The sequence below is a fragment of the Sparus aurata genome, chromosome 15 (assembly GCF_900880675.1).
Source record: "Sparus aurata chromosome 15, fSpaAur1.1, whole genome shotgun sequence".
Taxonomy (NCBI): domain Eukaryota; kingdom Metazoa; phylum Chordata; class Actinopteri; order Spariformes; family Sparidae; genus Sparus; species Sparus aurata.
The window spans coordinates 10,411,258-10,435,966 of record NC_044201.1 but is presented as its reverse complement, the minus strand read 5'-3'; the positions used below and the strand labels follow the sequence as shown (position 1 = coordinate 10,435,966).

Genomic DNA, 24,709 nt, shown 5'->3' with positions numbered 1-24,709 from the left:
GTAGCTGTTCTGCACCTTTCGAACACACTGCATGAACGTCCTCTCACAGTCCCAAATGTAGATGCTCAAATTTAATTAAGCTGTCTACATTTTTCCTGTCCGCATTTTCATGAAAACCGATCACACTTCATCTGCTCATGAAGATCATGTGATGTGATGGAAGGCTTACAGAACAGCTCTGAAAGCGTTCTGGACCTTGAGGTGAGGTAGTTTTGGTCAAAAGCTGTTTCCAACGTCGAGAATGATCACTGAAACATACAAAACCTCTCAGCTTTATGTATGTGCTCTCTCTCTCTAAATAAATATAACTGTTTGCTTTTTGCAGTGTTGAGAAAAGTATTAAAGCAACATTATGTAGAGTGATGCCATTCACACTATTACAAGAAGTGACATAACATTGCTTTAAGTTAAAGTACCAATACAAAACTTTAAAAATATTCCACCACAAGTACACTACAGTCAAAACCTTTTTAAATAAATGTATGTGAGCATAATCAGCTAAATGTACCTGAAGGGTAAAAGTACTCATTGTGCCCTCAATTTGCCCCTGTCTGTGTTTTACTGCCAATATTACTGCTCCATTAAAGTTTATTTGTAAGTTCAAGTTTGATCTAATCTTCACTACTTTATACACTGGCGGGTGGTTAGAAGGCTTAATCTACAGCAATGTGTCATATTCGATAAGATCATTATGTTTGTTGTGCTGCTGTCCCGTGAGAACCACAAATCTTAAAAAAGCCAATTCTGCAAGAGCTCAGGAAAACAAGAGCTAATCCAGTAGGGGTTTTCAAACAGTTTCTCAACCCATAAAGGGACACTCGGTTATTCGCGTTGACAACCACCACATTAGAGATATGAAAATGAAGTGGTAACTGAAAGTGTCAGGCAAATGTAGGAGTAAAAAATATAATATGTGCCTCTGAGATGTAGTAGTGTTAAGTATAAAGTTGTACAAATGGAAATACTTCGGTAAAATACAAGTATAAATACAAGTACTTCTTACATTCCATTTTAAAAACAGCTGAAATGCTATCTCAGTTGTCTGGTTAGACAAGGAAACCCTGGTTGTGAGTTTTGCCCACAATATAACACATAATTTAGCTGCTTAAAGGAGTTGTCATCACCGCCGTTGACCACACAGAAACAGATCATAAAACAAGTACCCAGGCCGCGTGAGCACTCGAAAAAATACAACACGAGAACGCAGGAAATAAAGCACTGAATAACATTTATTGCACACGTGTAAGGCAGGTGCCATTAATCAGTGTAAATAAAAGATGCTGCAAAGACAAAAGTGTGAAATATAACCTCTGCTACCTGGTCACCACACACACACTGATCGTCCTCCACAACAAGAAGAGCATCGCTGTTCCTTTTGATCGTGGGGCGACACAGACGTCCACATCCAGGATTGCTATAAATCTGCTTGGTGAGGTCTCAATTGCTTAATTTATTTATTTTTTTTAAGTAAAAGGCAACCGTCAGTGTTGGGATATACATATATATATTATTATTATTTTTTCTGCAAAATAGCTCATGATGTAGACGTGTGGTAAACCAAGACTGAGGTAGATATTCAACAAAGACTTTCAGAAAACAGGTGGAAGTCACTCAGCATGACTCGAGCTTATGAGGCAGCAGAGGGGAGCTCCAGTGAGAGCAGCAGGCAGACATTTTTAATCCGAGGGAGCATGCTGAGAGGCTGATCCATATTTCCTTCTCATTACAAGCTTATTTACAAGATTAGATTATATGTGGCAATGGGATCAACTTACATTATTGTAAAGTGTAATGAAATACGCCGATGAATGAAACTGACGTTATTGTTTCACGTCAATTTAGATTATTTCGATGGAAACATGACACGCGCTTCAACCTGCAACACCTCCATCCATTGAGTTTGCTTTCGTCTGACACTTTCCCACTTAGACTAAATGGATTTTAACTCGGGGCGATGTAAAACGGCTGGTGGCGAAAATTGCCGGTGAAGCGGGCTGTGACATCCGCAGCCATTTTGTGTCCTCCCCAGTTATCGTACTGTTTAGCTAAATTGAAGTCACAAACCGGTGCACATTAATATCAATTCGAGCTAAATTCAATATGGGCAGAGAGTTGCTCTCATCAGCGCACCACAAAAGTTTGGATCACATTAGTTTGCCGATGCCGTCTCATCTGAATTTGGTCAAGGTCGGCGTTATTGTCTCTGAGGGGGAACCCATTAAAACCGAATATGAAAATTAGCGCGATGAAAGGACAGAAGCCAATGGAGGGAGGGGACTTTTTATGTAGCCTATAACCCAAAGAAAGATTGTTTTCCTTTCACATTACAAGCAGTGGGATAATAAATACATGTCCACCAGGGGGCTCCTTCAACTCACAAATGAAGCCACACGCCTGATTCAATACCCATCTAAAATTAGTCCCACTCACACTGATAAAAATTTTGCAGAGATAAAAAAACCAATCCGGCATGCTGAGAGAATAATATATATAAAAAAATGATGCTGTGGGGCTTCAAAGTAAAATGTGAACTAAAATTCACATGTATAAGAGAAGCATGATGATGTGAGACATCAAGAAAAGGGTGTGTGTGTGTGGGGGGGGGGAGTGTCAAACTGATCTTAAAGGATGAAATACAGAAAGAACCGAGTTCTTAATGTCACAATTTTTTCAGATACACCCACAGAACTTTTCAAACATTGATCACAGCAGGACAGTTAAAAGCAAAATTAAAGCCTTTGAGTCTAACTCTCATTAAACAGCGCTCAAAATGAAAGCTCCAGGAAAGTCATATACATGATAATTATTGTCTAATTTTCTGATACATACATTCTCAGTATTTAGCCTGATTATAAAGTTTAGGTTCACTTTCTGGGGGAACAGCTTGTGCATTTACTTAGATTAAATCTTAACTTAAAGCGCGGTCATTTAGAACCAAATTTGAATTCTGGAAACTTTTTGCGGACAGTTTCGGCGTTCCGATTATGAGTTTCTGAATAATACGTTTATAAGACATGGCCTGTTTAAGCAGAATTGACTCAAAGCCTTCTATAATTAGTTGAGAGAATTACAACAACTCTGACACCTGTTACAGCAAATAAATAAATCAAAAGTCCAGTCTTAAGACGCCACCAAAAAAAACAACAACCTGACAATACATAGTGACACACAGCGCTGGTACGCGAGTGAAAAACCAGGATGTAGCCCAAAAGGCCGTTAAAACAAAAGACAAGAAAGTTCAAGTACATTTAGAGGTTGCACCAGAAGAACGAGTTGTAGTGTAGTAGTCCGATTACCATCAAAAATATACAGATAAAACCAGAGGAATCATCATACACAACACTTTGTAAACAAGAGATGTTAACAGTAATCGTAATCATCTCACACGCACAAACACAAATCGTTGACATTCGCAGCAATGTATGGTTGATAAAAAAAAGTGAGAACCTTAATGTATCATTACAACGACAACTTGCTCATGTAATTATATTGTCAGGTCCCATCACAAGCCCTATTAGACAGGAAAAAAAGAACAAAACACAATCAATTCTTTAACTTATTTACAGATTAACAGTAGAGCGGAGTGTGAGGTGACAACATTTAGTACATTCTTTTCATGTGGAAAAAATATCTGCCCTTGATGTATGTCTTAAAGGAGACATATTATGCTCATTTTAGGTTCATAATAGTTTTTTGGGTTTCTACTAGAACAGGTTTACATGCTATAATGCTCAAAAAACACAATGGTTTCCTCATAGTGTCCAGTGCTCTGTTTTGGCTCCTGTCTCTTTATGGGATCTGCTCTGATTGGTCGGCTCACACACGCCTGAGCCAGCACCGCTAACGATGGCAGAGCAAATGTGCTAAATAAACTCTTATTGGCCAACCTAGCTGCTAACCATAAATTATGCAAACGTTTGAAAAGGTGACGTAGTGTGATGTCACATAGTCCCAAAATTAAAGGCGGGACTACTGAGGAGGCGTTTCAGGAGCAGTGATTTCTGTCGGAGAGAGGAGCGTCTGTTAGTGCGGACTTCAAGATCTTTTACAGGTACAAGAGCCGATATAAAACACTGAGGGAAAAGAGAAAAAAAAAAGAAAAAGCCTAATATGTCTCCTTTAAACGGTATGAGTTGTGGCTTTTTTGTATTACAAAAGATATGGCAAACCTCACTAATGAGCACATAACCCACAGAAAACGGTAAGACATTCTTTATCAATGACTACGCAGCAGATTCTTTAAAACATGATTATCATGCAAAATGCAAATGTGTCATGAATGATAATTTCATAAAGCAAAACTCTCAGTGATACAGAAATGCATTAATCCACCTGCCAGTGATGATATCTGTGCTACATTTTCTACAGTCATTAGTACCATCCTTTAAATACATTCTTCAAGAAAAATAAATAATTCCCATATCAGACACATCTGCTGCACTTTGGTTGCATAAGGAGTTTCAGCAATCTGTTATATTCTCACACCTACACATAAAACAAGTCCATTCATTCAGCCAATCTCTCTCTCTCACACACACACATACACACACACGAACGCACACACGCACACTCACACACACACACACGCGCGCGCACGCGCGCACGCGCGCACACACACACACGCGCACACACAGGAGATGTACCTTCTGCCAGCCCACTGGCTTATCTGAACAAGAACAGAAGAGTGAACAGGCATGCCCATTAAGGAGGCAAACAAATAATTAAGATCACGTTATCAGACAGGACTGAACACAATGAAACAATGTCATTTCATGGTCTTGAAAGACATAATGAGAGTTGACAAGGAATGCATTACATCACAGTAGGGGATGTGAAAACAAGAAATAACTTAAAAGTACTGCATCGCAAAAGAAAAAGGCTTTCTATTGCATTCAAAACAAACCCGACACCAACAACAACAACAAAAAAAAAAACAACCTGACTGACTCAAATGTCATTGTAAAGTGAACAAAAGCAGTCAGTGGAGTCCGTCCGATAAACCAGAGCCGAGGAAGCTGTCAGAGACGGCGAGGACGTCCTGTCTTCTGCAGCACTGAGCGGGACATCTGTCCTCGAACCGGCCTGAACTGCTTTGCTGGGTTTCATCGGGATGGGAGGAGACAGTCACTGGGGTCGCATGTCCCGGGAGGTCCACGGGGCCCGGGAGAGCCAGGAGGGCCCGGAGAAGTCATCCCAGGAGGGCCTTGACAGGAAATTAGACATTATTAATTCCTGCGCCAGGCTGCACTTTATCATCGTTCAGTAGAGCTTCCAATTAGTGATAAAAGTCAAAGCTGGCACGCGTTCCCTCACAAAAACACACACAGACACCGTCCATGCATATTGGGTGTTCAGAGAAATGGAGGTTGGGAAAAGCTGCATGCGGCACTAGTTTTCTTGTAGAGATGGCAACACGAAAAAGTGTGTGTACACTGTATGGCAATAAATACTGTAGTAACATATCACTGATTTGCATCCAAAATGCTAGAGTTTACTTTATTTCCACTGAGGATATCTTTAATATAGCTAAATCATTTTTATATATGAGCAGAAATGCTCTTTGTCCGTCAGAGTTTACACCTTAAAACACCGTAATACCCTGTCTTTGTCATTAAAAAGAAATTAATGAATAATTAATTGTTCAGGTTTTTATAATATGTTGGTTACAACAATAGTCCAATTAGATAATGGAGAAACTGAGAAGAAACATTAAAATTGTTCGCTTAATAGGATTGCAGGGATATCGTAGTGAGATGCCAATGCTATAACTATGGCAAATGGCAAAAAAATTAAGTGGCAACCTGTCTACATCCAGTTCTTCCCTGTATTCATGTATAGTTTAGAGGCATTCAGTGATTAATAGATGAGTTATCAACAACATTTTGGGAAATGTATTTTTTGTTGAAGACATTTAATCAAGCAAAAATGACAAATATGTGCTGCTTAAAGCTTCTCAAATGTTAAGATTTACACTTTTTCTGTGTTTATCTTAATTAGTCACCTTGGGCTCTCATAAGTATATGTATATATCATTATGTGTATAATGTATTGTGATTTTAATTTCCAATTTAATTTCCCTTACTAAGGCTTAACTTCAATAGCAACCCATTATGCGTTTCACTTTGACACCTGCAACGGCTCTTAAGAGCAGGTTCCTTTGTTTTTGCAGAAGCTGTAGATCTCACTTTCAGTTAGAAAAGTCTTTAAGTTGACTGTGATGAGAATGAAGGACAGGAAATACATTTCCTCCGTCTCTCACAAGGTGAAGTCATCAGACTAGACGTTCGTGTCTCATGTTACTTAGCAACAACAAGCAGTCCACATTCCCAACTCGTCTCTATCATACTGTCCATATAACACAGACAAAAACAACTGATATTTTTTCAAAAATATTTCTAAAAGCCCATAAGAACTCTCCACAGGAGACAATAACATCAGTCAGTCCAGTCACAGCTCCTCTACGACTTTGTACAATAGAAATCACAGGTACCGTTGTGTCCTTTTCCTACCTCTGAAAACACAACTCACACACAAGCCGTCCACAGTACCGTGGTGCTTTGTACCAACAATACAAAAAAAGGTGCTCAAAACTAACAATTGCAAATGTACAATATTCTATTTTTTTTTTAATTAATCTGTGAAAACAGCTTGAAAAAAAGTTTGGGCTGGTGAAAATAATTATATTACCATACTTTAACTTATTCTTTTTATCTGTGAAGTTTTTGGCAGCTGAAATTGATTTTGATTTGTTTTTATAAAACTAACTTTGGCCACAAGAGACTGAAATGCACCAATACCCCAAGTTCTAAATATGACTAAAGGAATCAATGTTTTCTTTCATGAGAGTTTTAATGTCGCCAATTCATACTTCTGCTGCCAAAATGAGCATTACACTCAGATTCAGTGCTTTCAGATTCTAACACTTTCCAATGTAATGATACTTAAAAGGCTGATCATTTTCTAATTTCTATTTTTTTAAAGTATTTTTTTGGCCTTTATGGCTTTATTGATAGTACAGCTGAAGAAGGTGAAGGTGACAGAAAACAGGGTGAGAGAGAGGGGGAGTGAGACGCAGCAAATGGTCCCCAGGCCGGGAGTTGAACCCGGGTCCACTGCAGCGAGGACAAAGCCTCTGTACATGGGACGCCTGCTCTACCAACTGAGCTAAACAGTGCCCCCATTTTCTAATTTCTTTGTGAGCTCATTGTGACACCAAAAAAACTGTTAAAACTGATTTGTGAGAATCTCCTGAATGTGACTCATACATCCCAGTGTCCATGAACCTGTCAGTGGTCCAGCAGCGACCTGCTCTATGTGGAATTCATGAGCTATGGGCTGTCCCTCATTACGATGGCCGAGCGATTTTGGTCGGTAGAAATCATCTTCGGGCGCACAAGGACAGTAAGTGCACAGGGAAAACTAACACAGAGGCCCAGCACATTCCTAACTCTGTCCGAGATGTGAATACAGCCACCAGTTGTGCCGAAGGTGCTTCCTAATGCTGAGAACCCCTAGAGATGATGTCTTTTAACAGCCATGATTTGTCCTCTCCGAAAGGAGCTACAGCCAAGCTCCCTTTGCCCGACACATGAATTATGCACATACATAGATAGGATGAGTGACTTTAGGTTCAGTGATAAACTCCTGCTGTCACAGGCTGGAAGTCAGAGAGGTAATCCCACTTCTCATCGCTCCATCAGGGCATGGGGAGTTATTATTTAGTTCAAAGGAGCAGGGGACAAGCTGACATGTTGGGTTGCGCGCGGTGAAACTTTTGTTCAGCACAACACTGTACTTTTTTGCAGGCCGGACATCATTGCTCAGTCACTGCAGCATTTTGTCCTCTATCGGGGTCCCATTTATGTCACGGCAGCGACTGAGTTTTAGAAAACAAACTGCCATCTGGGAGCCGTGTTTATCTCCAACATGCTGGGATACCAAATGAAGGCTGAAATAGGATTTAAGGTTTGTGAATCCCAGTTGTCTGATATCACAGTGAGATACGCTACACTTCGCTCTATTCAGCGGAAAGTTAAGAAAAACCTGGTAACTTTTGTAGATGCGGAGGGAGGCAGGGCCGTGTCTGGTCAATCTGTGAAAAAGTGGTGTAACTCAAGCATGAGCCAGAGGTGTCCTTATACAACCCCTGATCCATAAGAATTTGGATTGCTGTGTCAAACATGAATGTGATACTTTGCTTATCATTTTTCGACATATACGCAATTAAAAACAGCCCAAAGGTGATATATTCACTGCTGTTCTTCATCAACTTTGTTTGATTTTTTTGTAAATTTGCGCCCGTTCTTAATGAGTTTCATTGGTGACAGGTGAGAACGTCATGGTCGGGTGTGAAAGGGGCAGTCCAGGAAAGGCTCAGTTGTTCACAAGCAAGGATGGAGCCAGTTCACCACTTTGTGAAACACATGATTACACGCAAGATTTTACTGCATAGCCTCGGGAACACTTGAGACACCTGAAACTGCAGTTGGTTAACCAGGTTCATTTGATAATGACCGCATTGTGTTTTGATTTACATTTTAAACAGAGTCCAAACCTTTTTGGGAATCTGGGTTGTACTACAGAGACACAAATACGTCCTTGTGTTTTACTGGTGTCATGGTTTGGGTTTTTGGTTTAATCATTTTCTGTTTTATTCTCTGAATAATGGTGTGTTCCGTTTACCTCGGAAATTAGAGGTCAGAGCTGGGAATGATGTCAAACCCGAGCTGACTGTGTTCCAATACAACAAGCCGGGATACCAGTTCTAGCTTTCTCAGCTGTTGATTTGCGAAGCAGCCATCTTGGATATTTGTGAGTAGTTGGTGAGGGGTGTCTGTCTTTTTGAGTCTGACGTTCCAGTTGAAAGGGCCGAATGGGAACATGGATGTCATGTTTTACTCCTCATTCATTGCCTTTGTCTGTTTTCCTGCCTTTTTCCTGCTCACCTGTGTCCCATTAGTAAATCATCCCTTTGTCTTTAAGCCTGTGTTTTCCCCTCACTCTTTGTTGGCTCGTCTGTGATCTCCCGAGTCTGTTCCCCTGGCTCCTCATGTTCTCTCCGTGGTCACAGTGCTTCATTGGTTTTCACTTTGTTTAGTTTTTTATCTGCCTGCCTCTGTGTCTTGCATTTGGGTCCATTTTCACTGGTCTACATGTCCGATGGTTAAAAAATACCTTAGTATACTTTGAAGGTTAGAAGTTAAATTTAAAGCAGAATTCATTGTTGTTTCCCACTGGGGGCAGCACAACAATCTGCAAACACAACTTTGACATATCATAGCAGATCCAGAGCAATGCTGGCATTCACTTGGAGCGTTGTCTCCACCCGATGAATCTAAGTCCAATATGAACTCTTCCTTTAGCTTTGTTCTGTTTTCTACCGACACCTGAGAGAAATGTCTGCCAGTCACTGACTTTGTCTGCTGTTTGATGCTGGGCAGGTAGCGTAAAATCGCAACTTTTATGCTAGAAATGGTTGACTGCTGTGGCTGGAGATTTTGTTGATTAAAAAGCGCTAAGGGTGGCTCAGAACAGTGATGTTCAAGCCCATAAAACCAAAACAATGAGCTTAAAGACGGTAAAGGGGGGACTGCAGAGTCTGGTGATAAGTCATGTGGGTCCAGCGCTATGAATGAACCTTCTCTCTTTACACACACTTGTTTGATCCAATGTTAATACAACAAAAATGTAGTTTTTGTTACTCTTCTATAAACATGCCTCTTAGAGCCATGTGCCGCTCTTACCTGGTGGCCCCATGTGTCCTGGATCTCCTGGCAACCCCAGACCAAGCTGGCCTCGTTCTCCTTTCTGACCCCTGTATCCTGAGGACAGACACAACACTCTGGCTGAGTACAAATACTGCAAAAACAAGGTGCAACTATGTGGCATCACGTTCAGTGAGTAGCACAGTTAGTAGGATTAGTATAAGTGCCATAACACCAGGATCCACTTTTGTAGCCTTCATATCTGTCCAGGGACCCATACAAATTAGCTTTGTAGATAATACAAACATCATCAACTTATTCTGAGAAAAGCAGATTTGGTAGTCGATTTACAGACAGGCTTCTCTGGATCCCCCCGTTTCAATCCCAGACCTTTTAATAATAAAAGTACCGACATCCTGTCAAAATAGAAATCATCAAGCAAGCCATCTGTGCGTTAGTGTTCGGAGGAGGAGGAGGCGTTTGTGGGTTTGGTAAAGCTTTCTGTCAACAACAAGGCAACAAGCACATGTTTTTGAAGATTTCAAAGCAGAGCAAAGAGGCTTTTTCATTCAGAGGTCAGATATGTGGGTCACTAAAGGCATTCAGAGAGTGAGGAGCTAGTAAACGATGTCAAATGCAACAGATGCAGACAACAATCACGTCTAGTCATGACAGCTAGACTGGGAGATGTAATACACTGAGAGAACATAAACAGGATCATAAAATGAAATAAAAGCTAGTGCATAAAACACTTGCCCGAGAGAGAGAAAACAGATTATCTCGTGATGAAATTACGTCCAGTCTTTCTCTACACTAGTGGTCAGCTGCTGCATGACCTCCTCAAGACGAACATTAAAAACAAGCAGTATGAACACAAGGACATGCTCAGTCTGTCAGATAAACGGCTGATGAGTAAAACAAAATCAAAGCATCTGGACAAATCTTCTTGGCAGGCCGGCAAGCGCTTTGCTCAGAACCACATGCACACAAAGACATTCTAACTCCATGCAGAGTAAGCCGGTAAATTTTAAGGTTTGAAACAGCAGCATACCGAGTACGAATATGAGGCGCTGCGAAAATATTTCCCCATGAGGCACTTAAAGTAATGGAGTCTCAGGACCGGCGGTTGCATGGAGTGCATCAGAGACATTGACAGGAGTATCAAGCATTGCGCCGCCTGGCCCCAAGGGGAAACGCTCCAACGCTTACATGTCAGAGGGAAATCTCAGAAAAAAGGCTTATGAATGCTCCAAAAGTGAGTCTCAAAGAGAGATGGGGGCTATCCACACATTGCCGCAATAATGAGACTTCTTTCAACACTCACAGAGCCTGGGGCATTCATTCAGGGAGGAGACGTTCCATGGAGAAAAGAGCGCTGTACCTTGAGCAAAAAAAAATACTGAATAGCACACATGGCAATAAGCTTAGGTGGCACGCTGGATTGGTGCACTCCGATAAATCGAAAAATGCCATAGTGTGTCTGTACTCGGTTGAAAACAAAGTGTTTCTATGGGCACTAATGGATAAAATACGTAAATAAAAAAATAACAGAGCCACAAAGTGGTTTGTTCATGCGTGATTGATTGGACTGTAGCCCCGCACCTGTTGTAACACTATTGTAAAAAGTATTAACAACAACATCTATTCAGTCATGCTAGGCCTTACAAAAGACAAAATAACAACTTTTTTTTTTTTGGAACAGGTGCTCCATCAAAGACCAATTACTGTGATATATTTACTGATACTTCCATAGTGTACACTACAGCAACAAAGCAGAGCAGTTTACAGCCTGATATGATAAAAGACAATTTGTTTCAGTCAGTGTTAATAAATATACAGAATGCACTGAGATACAAAATTAAAAATGAATGTTAAAACAACAAGATGTAGAATTTATGGAACATCATGACTTACATCAGTGAGTATTTTCATTACGATCTCAAATGTAAAGGATGAATAGAGAGATAAATAAGCACTCAGTTACAACAAAGGAGGGGGGAAAAAAAAACAAAAAGAAAGAAGGAAAGATGAAATGATGCTCTTCAGCATGCGTCCTTGTGGGTATTCTCGAACAGCTTGAGACTTTCACCCATGTGAAATCAAACCGTGAGTAAAAAAAGAAAAGAAAAAAAGACTGCATATTCAACAGAGGGGTTATTTTTCTCCATAAACAATTCATTTTGGCATATTGGAGAAGAAGTCAAATTGGATATTCCGGAGGAGCACGGTCTCCAGCAGAGGATGACGAGAAATAATGAGGAAATATTACCCCAAACTCTCTCTCCAGCTGAGTGGAGGCACGAGTCAACAAAGAAAAAAATTAAGAAGTTGTTGAGTCCTTGATTTATCAAGGGAAATAACTTTCCTCTTTGTCTTCAATAAATATTTATTGCAAAGCTGCATTAAGAATCACCTATAAAACACTCTTTTGAAGCATAAAAAAATAAAACAGGCTACACAAAGTTCAGGACATGTGGTAATGCGAGTGGCATTAACACAGCACAAATATTCATAGGCGAGTAGTTGCCTACTTTAACTACATTATTCATGAATGAAAGCAGCATTTTATATTATAGCAGTGGGTTAAAGGGTAAATGGTCTTGAATAATGTGAGGTAGATACAAAAGCTCAAAGAGAAAGGCCAATGCAGTGGTGCTTTGATCTGCACCAACACCTAACACACTCCTCTTCTTCAAAAAAGTTAAGATACCGTGGTTCAGATGCGGACACAACACAAATCTAAGCAAGTCTGAGGTATAAAGCCTGACCAGCAAACCATTAGTGTTGTACGAGCAGTCAGGAGGTTGTATCAGTCTGATAAAGAACGTCCACCCTCTTTACTGACTATGCTCCTTTTGTACTTTAGAAGCTTTCTTTCCTGGAGTGAGGTATCAATACTGGGGCTCTTTCCTGTCCACATTGATAACACTTTCTCTTATTCACAGCCAATTCTTCCGTTTGTCTTCATATTTCCCAGAGAGCCGCTGTGCACCACACTCCTGGCCGCCCCTCAGTCTGCATTGATATATGGGTGTAAGCAAGAGAGAGATGCCCATGAATCCCCACAAAATGCAACCTACATTGGTGCCCCCACCCCAGTCCAGCCAGTGTCGAAATCCATCCCAACCCTTTACATTTTAAAGACAAATCTTTAAAGGGACAGTTCACCCTCCAAATCAATCCATTTTTCCCCCTACCTCTCGGGCTATTCATTAATCTGGATTGTTCTGGTGTGAGCTGCTGAGTTTTAGAGATATCGACCATAGTGATGTCTTCCTTCTCTGGATTATATAATGGAACTACATTTGTACTCTGCTTGTGGTGCTCAAAGCACAGGTACATTTGGAAAAGTGAAGAGGAATTTCTCCATCCAAATGTCATGACTTGGTTTTTCAAGATAATCCACAGACCCTGTTTTGTGCAGTTTCATGCACTAACACTAACCATCCAATGAGCTACAAATCACAACTGTATCACTGCACAAAGGGTGCATCTATCAAGCTGCTAGCTCCTCCTCCTCCTCCTCCTCCTCCTACTGCTGCTAAGTTAGCCTACTTTGCAGCATTTATGTTAACATCCTGTGTCGTCACAAGCATGAGTAGATTAACATTATGGCTGCCCAATATTGAATAAAACTGACCTGACGATATTGGTTCTTTGCAATATATATTTGGATATGTAAAAATTCAGGAATTTTCAACTTCTAACTTGAAAAGCTTGAAATAATTAATTATTATTCAGTGATTGGGATGATTATGCTTTGTTTGATAAACTGATCAAGAATGATCAGTGATTGTTCGCCTTGCATGCAGAGCCTGCATGTCACTCACAAGCAATAAACTCCCATTTATCCAAGAACCCAATCAGACTACATTATGTAATAAAAGACACGCTCCTTTTAGAGATTAGTCATGGAGAATGAGAGCCTGGCATGTTGTCCCTTTCGTACCAAGCGTAAATAAAAAAAACAAAAAAAACAAAAACATAGCAGCAGTTAACTTGCCTTACTTGACATTGCACATTCTGCAATGTACCTACTTTGCACCGGCACATTGTGATGTGGATGCTGAAACGATATGCTGTGCTGCCCTGATGCATGTTTGTTTCTGTGTGTTGATAAGATTGTCGGGTGTAGTTCGCAAAAAAAAACAGAAAACAGTCCCCGCAAGAAACTCCTCACGAAACAGTTTGTGGATTATTTTGAGTAAGCGGTTCATGATTACTGAAAAGAGACATCTAACTGGCACTTTGAGCACCACATGCTGAGTGCCATTTAGTTCCATTACATTCGAGACAAGGCAGACATCTCTATGGCCTTTATCTCCAAAACTCAACAACTCGCACCAAAATGATCTAGACTGATAAAAAGCACTACAAGTAAGAGGAATATGTTCTTTTGATTTTGGAGTAAACTGTCCCTTTAACTGAAGGCTTTTGTGGTACAGCATATGTCAGTTGGACTAACTGGTTTATTCAAACATCAATGAGGTAAACACATATTGTGTGGCTACATATACTGTACACTGTAGATTACAATTAAATCAGGTAATGAGGGGTTAATTAAGTTTCACCAATAGTTTTGAGCAATTAAAAGTTAAGAGTGTTATTTCTAGCTTGTACTTTAACAGAGGTGGTTATTTTCCTGAGGTGGTGTTAACATCCAGCAGTTCAGTCTGGCAGCTGTGCTCTTACCTTGAGGACCAGGAGGTCCAGGCTCTCCTGGAGGGCCTGGTAATCCATCGTTGCCAGGAGGTCCTGGAGGCCCTTGGTATTGTGAAGCTACAATTCCTGCATGTGTCTTCTGCGGCATGGCAGCACCCGATTGCCTCGCTGAAAGAAAAATTCAAATTCAGTTGGAAAGGCGTAAAGACGCGAGAAAATATGTAAAATAAATTCGGAGTGATTTGTACCTTCGAAAACCTTCAAAACTTCATTTCTAATAAGGACTCTGAGATCCTCCAAGAAGCCTGGATCGCCCTGTGTGTGCGGCGGATAAAGAAAAGGGAAACTTCACTGAAACATTTTGAACAAAAAAAGAACAATAGCAAGTCATCTTTCATTCACAGTGAATTGGCAGCAGAGAAGATAAGGCAGTTATCACGGCATGAAAATCAAATGGATGCCTGACATGTTGTACCTCAACACAGAGTTTGTGGAAACCATCTGTGCTGAAAATAACAGCAGGGAGGAGAGATTACTGCTGAAATTCACATTTTCTGCTTTTCTAACCATTCCGTGAAATCCCACTTTGCATTATAATATAACATCTGCGCTTTAAACCCAGTCAGAAATAAAACAGATTCAGCCAGGAATATTAAACTACACATTATAACTCAATAAAGGGACTTCTTTCCGTTACTTTATGTCCGAATCTGTAGCGATGCAATGTGCTAACGAGGGAAAAGTGTACTAGCTTGGTATGCTTCGAAATGTCGGTATTATCAAGGCAAACATATAACTATATATGTTCTGCAATAAAAGAATCCAGACACCCAAAATAACATGTTTAAAAGGAGACAGTGCACCTTGTGTCAGTCAAGTCAGCCTTTCACACAAACACTGTCAGAGCTTTCCAACAAGAGTAGCCTTGGACCTCATTGCATTCAAAACAGCTTTTCATCTCTGCTGTGAATGTTGTATAACTGTTGTGACTGCGTACAGTATGTGTAAAATGTCTGTGACACACGGAGGTGTTTTTGCTGCTCTGCAGAGCTCCAGGCACGCCCACATATCTCAGTCTTTCTCTCTGTCTCCATCTCTCTCCCTCTCTGACCTTCTGTGGCGCCTGGATGAGGAGTGGGAAGCGTTGAGCAGAAAGAGAACAGCAGCCTCCCTTGCACAAGCCTTGTTTGATGTTTCATGCACAAATCTGTTGCTGCACCATTTTCCATATGAGAACTGAGCTAGTTACACAAGCTGAGGAGGGAAGCGGGATGGTTGGGGTTACAGTCATCGGGGAGGATAGTCTTTGTTTGCTTGGAGGGTATCTGTGAATTTATAGCTCACCAAGAGGTTTGTACTCCCCAGCTGTCCAGGAGGGCCGGGGTCGCCCTTTTGCCCGATTGGTCCATTTGGTCCAATAGGGCCAGGATCTCCTATGCGACCCCGCTCGCCTTGAACACCTCTCTCTCCAGGAATCCCTGGATCACCCTGTGGTAAAGAAGCCCAATCATGTCTCAGCTCTCTATGACGCAGTACTGACCAGACCGTTTAGATCTGAGTTTGACAGTCAAACGATCAGAGCTACATTTCCTGGCTGGCATAAGTTCCACCACACTCACTACATTCAGTGACTCATGAATCACTTAAGATGCTGTGCACTGACCTATTTCTCCTAATGTGTCCAGTCAGTCACCTGTTTTCAGGTTCTTTTGACCAACTATAGAGCTAAAAGCCTCATTTTGCATCTCTTTATGCAATTGACTAAAGCAAAAGTGTGACAGTGTTGCCTTGCAAATACGATAGGAAACTGCACAGAGCATCAAATGCCTTTATCTAGTGCTTATGTCCTTGTGGGGATTAGTCATATTTGTGCTGAAGTGAAGACTTCCATTACTATTCATCAAAACCTTGTTTGTGCATTAGAGCCTGAGTCATAAAAACTGCTTTCTTTTTAGGAAAACCGGAATGGTTCTACTTACGCGCTCTCCTTTCGATCCTCTGTCCCCTGGTCTACCTGTAGCTCCCTTCAAATAAAAAAGCAGACAAATGTGTTTTAGGGCTTGTTGGTAAAGGAGAAACACCTGGAAAAAGAAGTCATGCTGACCCTTGTGCTTTTCACCCAGTGCAGGCAAAGTATTGATGTTAAATAACACACAGGAGCATTCACAATGATCTATTATTCTGATAGATCATTGTTCCAGACATACGAAGCAGAGATTTCTATTATTTAAGAACCACCTTAAATAATAGCAATATGAGCAATATCGGCATATTGCTCATGTTTGCTGAACTTTCTGCTCTGTGGCCTGAAGAAGCAAAATGAAAAAAAAAACAAAAAAACAAAACAGAGCACGCTTTTTTCCGAATTACTTGACTTTGAGAAACGTACACTTCTCAGATGACTGTGCATTGATTGCTTCTCTCTCAGCTCAGGTGTACTGCTTGTATAATATCTCCCCCATATAGTGTTTCACCTTCTGCAATGTCACGGCTCCTCTGCATCACTCCTATTTTCATTCGGAATGCTTTCCCACCAGCTGTCTCTACTGTACGGTGGAGCTTCGGGAGAAAATACCTGTCTCTGACTTCGTGCCACAACATCTTGTGTCTTCCAATCCCTCCCTGTCACTCCTCATTGCTTCCCTTTACTGTGCTCACAGCAATACCTCTGGGAGCATCTTTGTATCAATTTCCTGCTGGATTACAGGAGCCATGCAAAAGACAATCTGGCATGATGTGGTTTTAAAATGGGCATCTCTTTGTGATGCTGCTCTCCCCTGCCTGCTTTAATCTGCAGTACTCTGTATTCCCCAATGCCTGATGGGAGGCTTAAATCTATCATCTTGCCCACTGAAATGTGCTTCCCTGAGCATTACATTAAACCTCAAAGCAGTGTGCAAGGAGTCAGGGCAGGAAAGCCTGCTAGATGGCACTGTTGCCACACCGAAAAGTCCGCTACCAATGGCAGAAAGGCATGAAGAGAAAACTGTGGAAAGGCTCCATGCAATGCTGAGATTTTTGTGGAGGGGATATTAACTAACAATAATAAGGAAACAATAAACTGCAGGGGCTGTCATTAAGGTGTTGGGTGACAAAAATCTTGTAAATCAGAACAGCAAAACAGGCTCATAGTCGAACCAGTTTTGTATCAGAGCATGTAATTTGTTAGGGATGGGTATTCGTAGCAGATCTGTTCTGCATGCTGTGAGCCCATTTTGTGCGATTATGTAGTAAATAGTGTATAATGTTTTTGATCAGTCACCTAAAAGCAGAGTTTGCTGCAGTATTTGTTTCAATTTTAGCCAGGTTCATCAGGCAGGAAAATGAATATTTAATCTGAGTGTCTGCTGCCCTCTATTACAAACATTTTATCATTGCCTGAATGCATTAACTGTATAATTAGGGTAAAAAGACTAAAAGTCAACAAAGCCTTAAATCTGCTGGATTTCATTTAGTTTCTATCGTTAAAATCTCAAATATGCAAATGGATTTAATGCACTCAGGATGCCGTAGCTTGAGGGGAGGGGGATAAAAATCTGCTGTGCCATCTTTCTGTAGCTCGGCTGATGTAAAGCACTTTCTATAAGGGGATTTGCAGCGCGTTCACTCGACTCACCTTGATTCCAGGAGTTCCGTCTTTACCAGGTCTCCCCTGCTCAAGGAGTACAGCACAAACAAAGACATTTTGTATCAGCTCCCGCCTTCGATTGGATCAGCACTGTTGCACTCCTAGTAATCTCCACAGTTAATGAGATATCTCAACCAAGGGATAATGATCCTGATTGCTCTGCGAACACTGTTCCATTGTGCGCTTACAGCGAAAATTACAGAAACCATCTCTGATGGAAATTACATAGAAAAATGTAATCATCTACAGGACAAGTGATCGCTAACATACATATTTTGTCCATATTGTCCTTGAATCATGTTTGTGTTTTTCCCATTATGTAGCATCACATTCAAAGCCTGGACATTATTGGAAGCTGCTTTAGCAACGTCTAGTTGTGATTATATAGGAAAGAGCAACAGAATTCATGCAGCATCCTTACAGCAACACCTTGGGGTCCCTCGGGCCCTGGGAATCCTGTCTCTCCGAGCGGCCCCCTCTCACCCTGTCAGAGAACAGAGACAGCCGATGTGTCAGTCGGCAGTGACAAAGGAATGACACGTGGATTGACAGCTCAAAGAGAGTTAGAGGCTGCGGCTCACCGGCTCTCCTGGGATCCCTGGTTCTCCACGAGCGCCGGGCTTCCCCTGTCAATCACAAACACAGGAAGAGAACAGACTGCGTTGGACAGGTCCTCAATGGTGTCGTATCTACAGCACCTCTGCAGCCTCCCATTTATAATACACCAACAAGCCCACAATAGCTATAGAGAAAATCCCCTGAACAGACCACAGGTTTGTATCCGAGCTCTTGATTGAAAGAGTGTTATGTTGCGGGACTCCAGTTTTGATAGCTGCTATTCTGTGTATTTATCAAACACCATTGACTTGTTTCCAGCAGCAGACTTAAACAACACAGAGGACTATGAATCAATGACTAGGAATCGAAAAATAAATAGATAAATAAATCAGAAATCTCACTTACTGGAGCACCTGGCATTCCAGGAGGACCAGTCAAACCAATATCCCCCTGAAGGAAACATTGCAGACGTGTCAGACAGTTGACATGCACATTACACAAAGAATACACATAAATCACTGTCATGTCAGGCAGGAATGCAGGCACTGATATGAGAGACTGCCTGAACGTGGGTATAATAAATGTTCCCTGTGCTCCACACTGTTTGGACAACAGCTATGTAAAAAAAAAAAAAAAATTAAAAACAGCTTTTCACAAGTAAGGAGTTATGATTAACAGCCTCCTTAAGAATTTAAGTCCTCTTCATATTTCAGCAGCAAAGACTTTTGCATATGTCACACCTTTGACAGTATGCCCCTAAAGGATAAATGACTCCGGATGTCACAGAAAGTGAAACGTTCCACCCTCCAACTCACACACACACATACACACACACACACACACACACACACACACACACACACACACACACACACACACACACACACACACACACACACACACATATTTCCATATAGAAGTTGATGTAGGAGGATTCTTTTTTTTTATCTTCGAAATGGCACCTATTCCTTTTTCTCGTCAAAATTCCCAGAATATACATGTATGAATATGCTAAATTATGCTGTTTTCAAGTGTAAAGCAACATTATGCAATGTTTTACCTTAAAGTAACAGCTTTAGAATCATTTTGATGGTACAGTGTGTTGTAACAGGGTGAACGGTGTCTCTGTCTCAGCCACTCTGCTCCCCTATCACTTGTTTCTCTGCACTATGTAACTTCAGTGAGAGGGTAGGATCCCAGCATGTTATGTAGAAATGCTGATTTCTACATAATTTTGCTTTAAGGATAATGTGTCCAGTAGCAGCCATTCACTTGTCTCGGTCAACAATAACATGTTGACTCTGTGCTTGCACTTCAGAGATTTCTACCTGAAATTCACACAATATTTCAAAACTGAATTCTCCTAATGATAATTAGTGTACCTCACTCATAACTCCAGCTGGAACAGATAATGTTTTTCACTTTCACATTGGCGAGCATGCTTTTAGCTGGATATCGCTTACCAGATTTAAACTCTTTAAATGTTTTGTAATGAGAATGAAGTACAGAGAAAGCACTTTCCCTCACTTTGTAATCAGGTTAGGTCTGGGCAGATAAGATGCTTTCTCTTATGCTCACCTTGGCACCAGGTAGCCCTTCAAGCCCTGGTAATCCCATGGCCCCCGTCTCCCCCTGTGAGAGAAACAACCCACACGCTGTGTCAAGACAAGAAAAAAAGTCACCACTGATAAAGCAAAGGGGTGCAACTTCACCTGTTTTTTGACAAAGATTGACGCTATTTTTGTCTCAAGGTCCTCAATAGGAGGATGAGTTTGGTGATGAGCTACCAAAAGGTAAAACGTATCATTCCAAGGCTGTCAGTAAACATTACGCGCAAACAAGCAAATACAGATGAAAGCTGTGTGGAGGCTGGTAAATTAAATTCTGCAGGAGCAAAGATTTCACACGTCTTGATGTTCTCGGTCAGGCATTAGAACAAGCCTTCATGTGTCAATACAAAGATAATCCTAAGAGGACAATGCTTCAGCCTAAGCGTATTGTATTACACGATCTATGACACCTGCTGTCACACCTTGTAGGCTACAGATGGGATGGAAAAAGGGCCCCATTTGGAAATCACAATCAGACTTTGCTTTCCGCACTAAAAATAGAGACCCATTCCCAGCGCTCGAGCAAGTGATGGCCTCTATCTACCTCATCTTGCTCTGGCTGCCATGGAGAAATGCCATTACACAGAATGGAGGGGCAACCGGTGCTGACATAGACGGATTGTGCAGGTAATTGTCACACATGTAGATTGTCATGAATAAGCGAGTGCGGCTAAGGTGGAGAGAGGGCCAGCCAGAGGATCAGCTGTGAGACGGATTGGGGCAATTCCGCCACAGCACTGAAGCCGCTCACACAATTTATTAAAATGTCAAATTAACATCCTGGTGAAAAATCACTGTGCAACAAAACAATAAAAAATGCAATTGGCCCCGTGAGAATAAAGAATTCAAGTTGATGGCAGGAGCGTGGAATTGTTTCCACGTCTGTGGGGATTGTTTTCAGGCGTCAGTATGGTTCTGGTGCTGGGGGGGACGGACATTTGAAGTGCAGAAAGAGTTCATAGGCTCCCACTGGCAAGACAATATGGTACAAGAGACAATATGGTACAAGGTTTTGCAGGAGATGCGATCATTTTGTTGCTGTGTGTTGGAGTTCTACTGAGAGTGGTTAAGTGCTCAGGCTTGAGGGTGTATTGACTTATGTTGTAGGGAACCACAGAGACGATGATGAAAAGCAACGGGCAACTCTGGCTTCTCTATTTTTTGGGCAGCACAGAAAATAGACAAATATTTCATTATGTTCCAGAATGAAAGGCTTCAGCTCACCGAGGGTCCTTCATCTCCTTTGGGACCCTTTAAAGAGAGAAAAGAAAGGACCGATTACTCTCATGAATGTGACAAACTCTGCCATAAAAGTCATAAATAAAGTCTGAAATGACACATGGCTACTGTATGTTATTGCCATTAAAATTAATAGTAGTCGTTATTGCTTCTCTTTTCCGCAATTTATGTCAGTAAATCATGCTAGCCTTGTGTTAAGTGTAACTGTGGTCCTTCAAGCAAGATTAAAAACGATCAAGATCATATGGTCAATGATGAAATGTAACTGAGTTAATTTACTCAAGTGTACTTAAGTACAATTTGGGGTATTTGCCCCTTGAGTATTTCCATTGTCTGCTACACCAACTTTAGGCTCATTACCTTTGTTTGCCAGATTTTGTAACTACTATTACTTTGCAGATTGCATGCTGCATCAGAGCCAAAGCAGTACATTTAAATGAATTTATTCCATTGGATATTAGATGATGAAAAAAAATTAAAAATAAACCCACTACTGCCTGATTTTTTAAATCTGAAAAATGCTGAACATCAGATAGAATAATCAGCCTGACCAGTAATCAGTTGAACCACGGTATAAGGTTTGTAGACACATGTAAATATAAGTATAATTTTATTTTTTACTTTTGATACTTAAGAACATTTAAAGAAACATTATGTGGTAATAGCCATTTCAGGTAAATTGGCACCCGACACAATATTTTGGGCCCCTTTTACTTGAGCACTTGCCACCTGGGTGACCTGGCTTCAATCAAAGTAGCATTTTCACATAATATCTTGTTTTTACAAAAGTAAGAATTTTGGGTACTTTTTACAACACCGCATAAAATCCACTCTGGTTATCAAACATGCTTCACAAACACTGGCCATGCATGTGCAAATTCTCAGTAAAGCATTTCAGCATTTTTTCCACGCTAAACAAATGAGGAATAATTGATAAATTGGGCCCCTGTTCCTCTTAACACTGATGAAGATGCTCTCTCATTGATTGCTCCAGAGGAGCTGTTGAGCTCTGATGGATGCAGTGCAGGGAGAAGCATCCGCAAGATTTAGCTGTGCTTCTTGTGCATTGTGCAGTGGGGATATTGGAGTGTCTATTTTATGTCACAACCTTTAGTGTTCACTGTGGTGGATAGATCCCTGCGAGGCCTGTGAGTGAATGTCTCCCAGGACTGGACCAGATTACAGACTGTCTGATAAGGGGGAGCAGGGGGAGCTGATAAGAGAATCAGGTCACTTCGGCTTGGCACCGTGCGGAGCAACTGAACCTCCAGAAGTCCATTTTGCATATCAATGATGTTGTGTGTCCTGAGGCAGGCCAGAGACACCTGTTTGAGAGTCAGGAAGCCTCTTGGCCCGCACCAAACACCAACTCTCAATGAGCATGATTGACTATGATGGGGCCTCAGAAGTCGAGATAACACTGGAGGGCTGTTCAGGTTATTTGTTATTTGGCTCTCCCAGGTTCTGCCGCTCATACAGTATCAACATGCTCGTGCGCTAGAGTTTCTCTACAGTACACTGTAAAGGATTTGCTTCAGGCATACCAATGATTATGCTTACCGGCTCACCAGGAGCTCCAGGGGGTCCTAAAATAGCTCCACCACTCTGAAAAAGACATTTTTTAACGTTATGACTTTATATTTGACAATATGGGTCAAACACATTTTAACCACAAGCATCGATTCTTGCCTGACATTATGACTGACAGCCTTGTATCGTGCATTCGGTGGATCATAATGACATTATCATTGAGTTAAAGTCTTTACCTGCAGCTTGTACAGACTGCTCATCCCGTTGCCCTCCACATAGGGTACACCCTAAAACACAATCAAACAGTAAATCAGTCTTCTGTGAGTTTCAGGCACCAAGAGTCTTTACAAAAAACTGTACAGTAGGTCTCAAGCTTTTATACACTGGTAAGCCCTTAAAAGCTACATGAGAGAGATCAATAGCTCATTTGGTGATTACACAAAGAGAGGGGAAGAGAGTGCGGGAGAGTGAGAAGTGAAAGGAACAAGAAAAACAGAGAAAAGTAGACTTAATAATCCTTGAGGCAGCAGAAAATGGAAAAAAGTCTCAAAGTGTCTCAGAAATACAAAAGGGCAGACTGATTAAAGGAGATTCGGGTATGAGAACGAGGTAATCTAGGCTTCTTGGGTAGTATTAGAACATAAAAAGAATGTTTTTCCCATGATAGATTGGTAGAGGGCAGCTATTGTAAATGTAGAAGGAGTCAAGGTTCTCATTTAGAAGCAAGCGGACGTGTGTGCCCTTTTCAGGCCACTGAGCCATCCCCTGTCCTCCCAGACTGCAGTTTATGAGACCAGGGTGCGCGTGTGAGTGCGTGTGTGTGCTTGTGAGGAGGGGGGCCACGGCAGGTTCAAGGGGACGGCTGATGAATTATAGATTTGCCTTTGGAAGTGCTTACTCACTGGCCTTTTAAAGGGAGGAAACATGCCTCAATGCCAGTGAGCAGGTCGCCACAATTTCATCACATTTGTACCTGTTTGTCAGTTATGTTTCTCTTGTTACACTAAACACTGTTTGACTGAAATATACATCAGGTGCACTGATGGTCATCTGTACTGGAAGAGCCGCCAGAGAGAGGCTTTCTCTCTAAATGTTACTTGATCCCGGCAGAACTAGGTCTTTGGATAGTGCTGATAAGAGCAAGAAAAAAAAAGTGATGTTAAATGTAAATGTAAATGTAACTTTGAGATTTTTTTAAGCAAAATAAAGAAATGCAGCTTGTGCAAAAAAACTTTTGGAATCATAACATTTAAGTACATTTAGGGTACATAAAGAACATACTACCCTCACAGAGGTTTTCAGTGTTGTTTTCAGCACCTGGCTCTTGTTGAGGCACAAGAAACTTACCGGAGGTCCTGGAAGCCCTGGTCTGCCCGGCGGTCCATCATTTCCCTGCCAAACACAAACCAGAGGAATTCTCAAACATGTCTGTGAAAATGGAAATGTTTATCAAGCACAGTCGCATGCAAATGTAATCCAATGATATGGAACGCCGGCTGTGTAAAAAAAAAAATCAAAAGATTCCTTTAAGAGATTTCCTTCATTTTGTTGCACTCAATCCTTTTTATTATAGGAACTGGGGGTCTTCTCAAATTTTACCAGTCTGTCTTCCGAATGTATGATAAAACTACATTTCAGTGGCAAAAAAGCGGAAAAATTATTCATACTCCCACTCAAACCCCATTTATTTATTACAGAGTTTGAGTACACATTCATCCACTGTAAACTGTGTATAAGACCCACAAACGCAGACCCACTACAAACATTATATAGAAAAC

The 24,709-nt window shown here is 41.2% G+C and overlaps 1 protein-coding gene across 7 annotated transcripts in view; it reads right to left on the bottom strand.

The window, feature by feature from the left end:
* Window positions 1-1,211: 1,211 nt before the first annotated feature.
* The window catches only part of LOC115596353 (collagen alpha-1(XIX) chain), a 119,519-nt gene continuing 96,021 nt past the window's right edge, over window positions 1,212-24,709 (bottom strand). For all 7 annotated transcript variants that reach the window (XM_030441378.1, XM_030441377.1, XM_030441379.1 and 4 more), the window contains 15 exons: window positions 24,279-24,323; window positions 23,168-23,218; window positions 22,962-23,006; window positions 21,387-21,413; window positions 20,131-20,184; window positions 18,958-19,002; window positions 18,576-18,620; window positions 18,416-18,478; window positions 17,983-18,018; window positions 16,346-16,390; window positions 15,711-15,854; window positions 14,615-14,681; window positions 14,397-14,534; window positions 9,744-9,821; window positions 1,212-5,203 (listed from right to left, as the gene is read on the bottom strand). In XM_030441378.1, coding sequence (XP_030297238.1) covers window positions 5,103-5,203; window positions 9,744-9,821; window positions 14,397-14,534; window positions 14,615-14,681; window positions 15,711-15,854; window positions 16,346-16,390; window positions 17,983-18,018; window positions 18,416-18,478; window positions 18,576-18,620; window positions 18,958-19,002; window positions 20,131-20,184; window positions 21,387-21,413; window positions 22,962-23,006; window positions 23,168-23,218; window positions 24,279-24,323 — 984 coding nt within the window. In that variant the 3' untranslated portion in view covers window positions 1,212-5,102. The remainder of the gene's footprint in view (window positions 5,204-9,743; window positions 9,822-14,396; window positions 14,535-14,614; window positions 14,682-15,710; window positions 15,855-16,345; window positions 16,391-17,982; window positions 18,019-18,415; window positions 18,479-18,575; window positions 18,621-18,957; window positions 19,003-20,130; window positions 20,185-21,386; window positions 21,414-22,961; window positions 23,007-23,167; window positions 23,219-24,278; window positions 24,324-24,709) is intronic.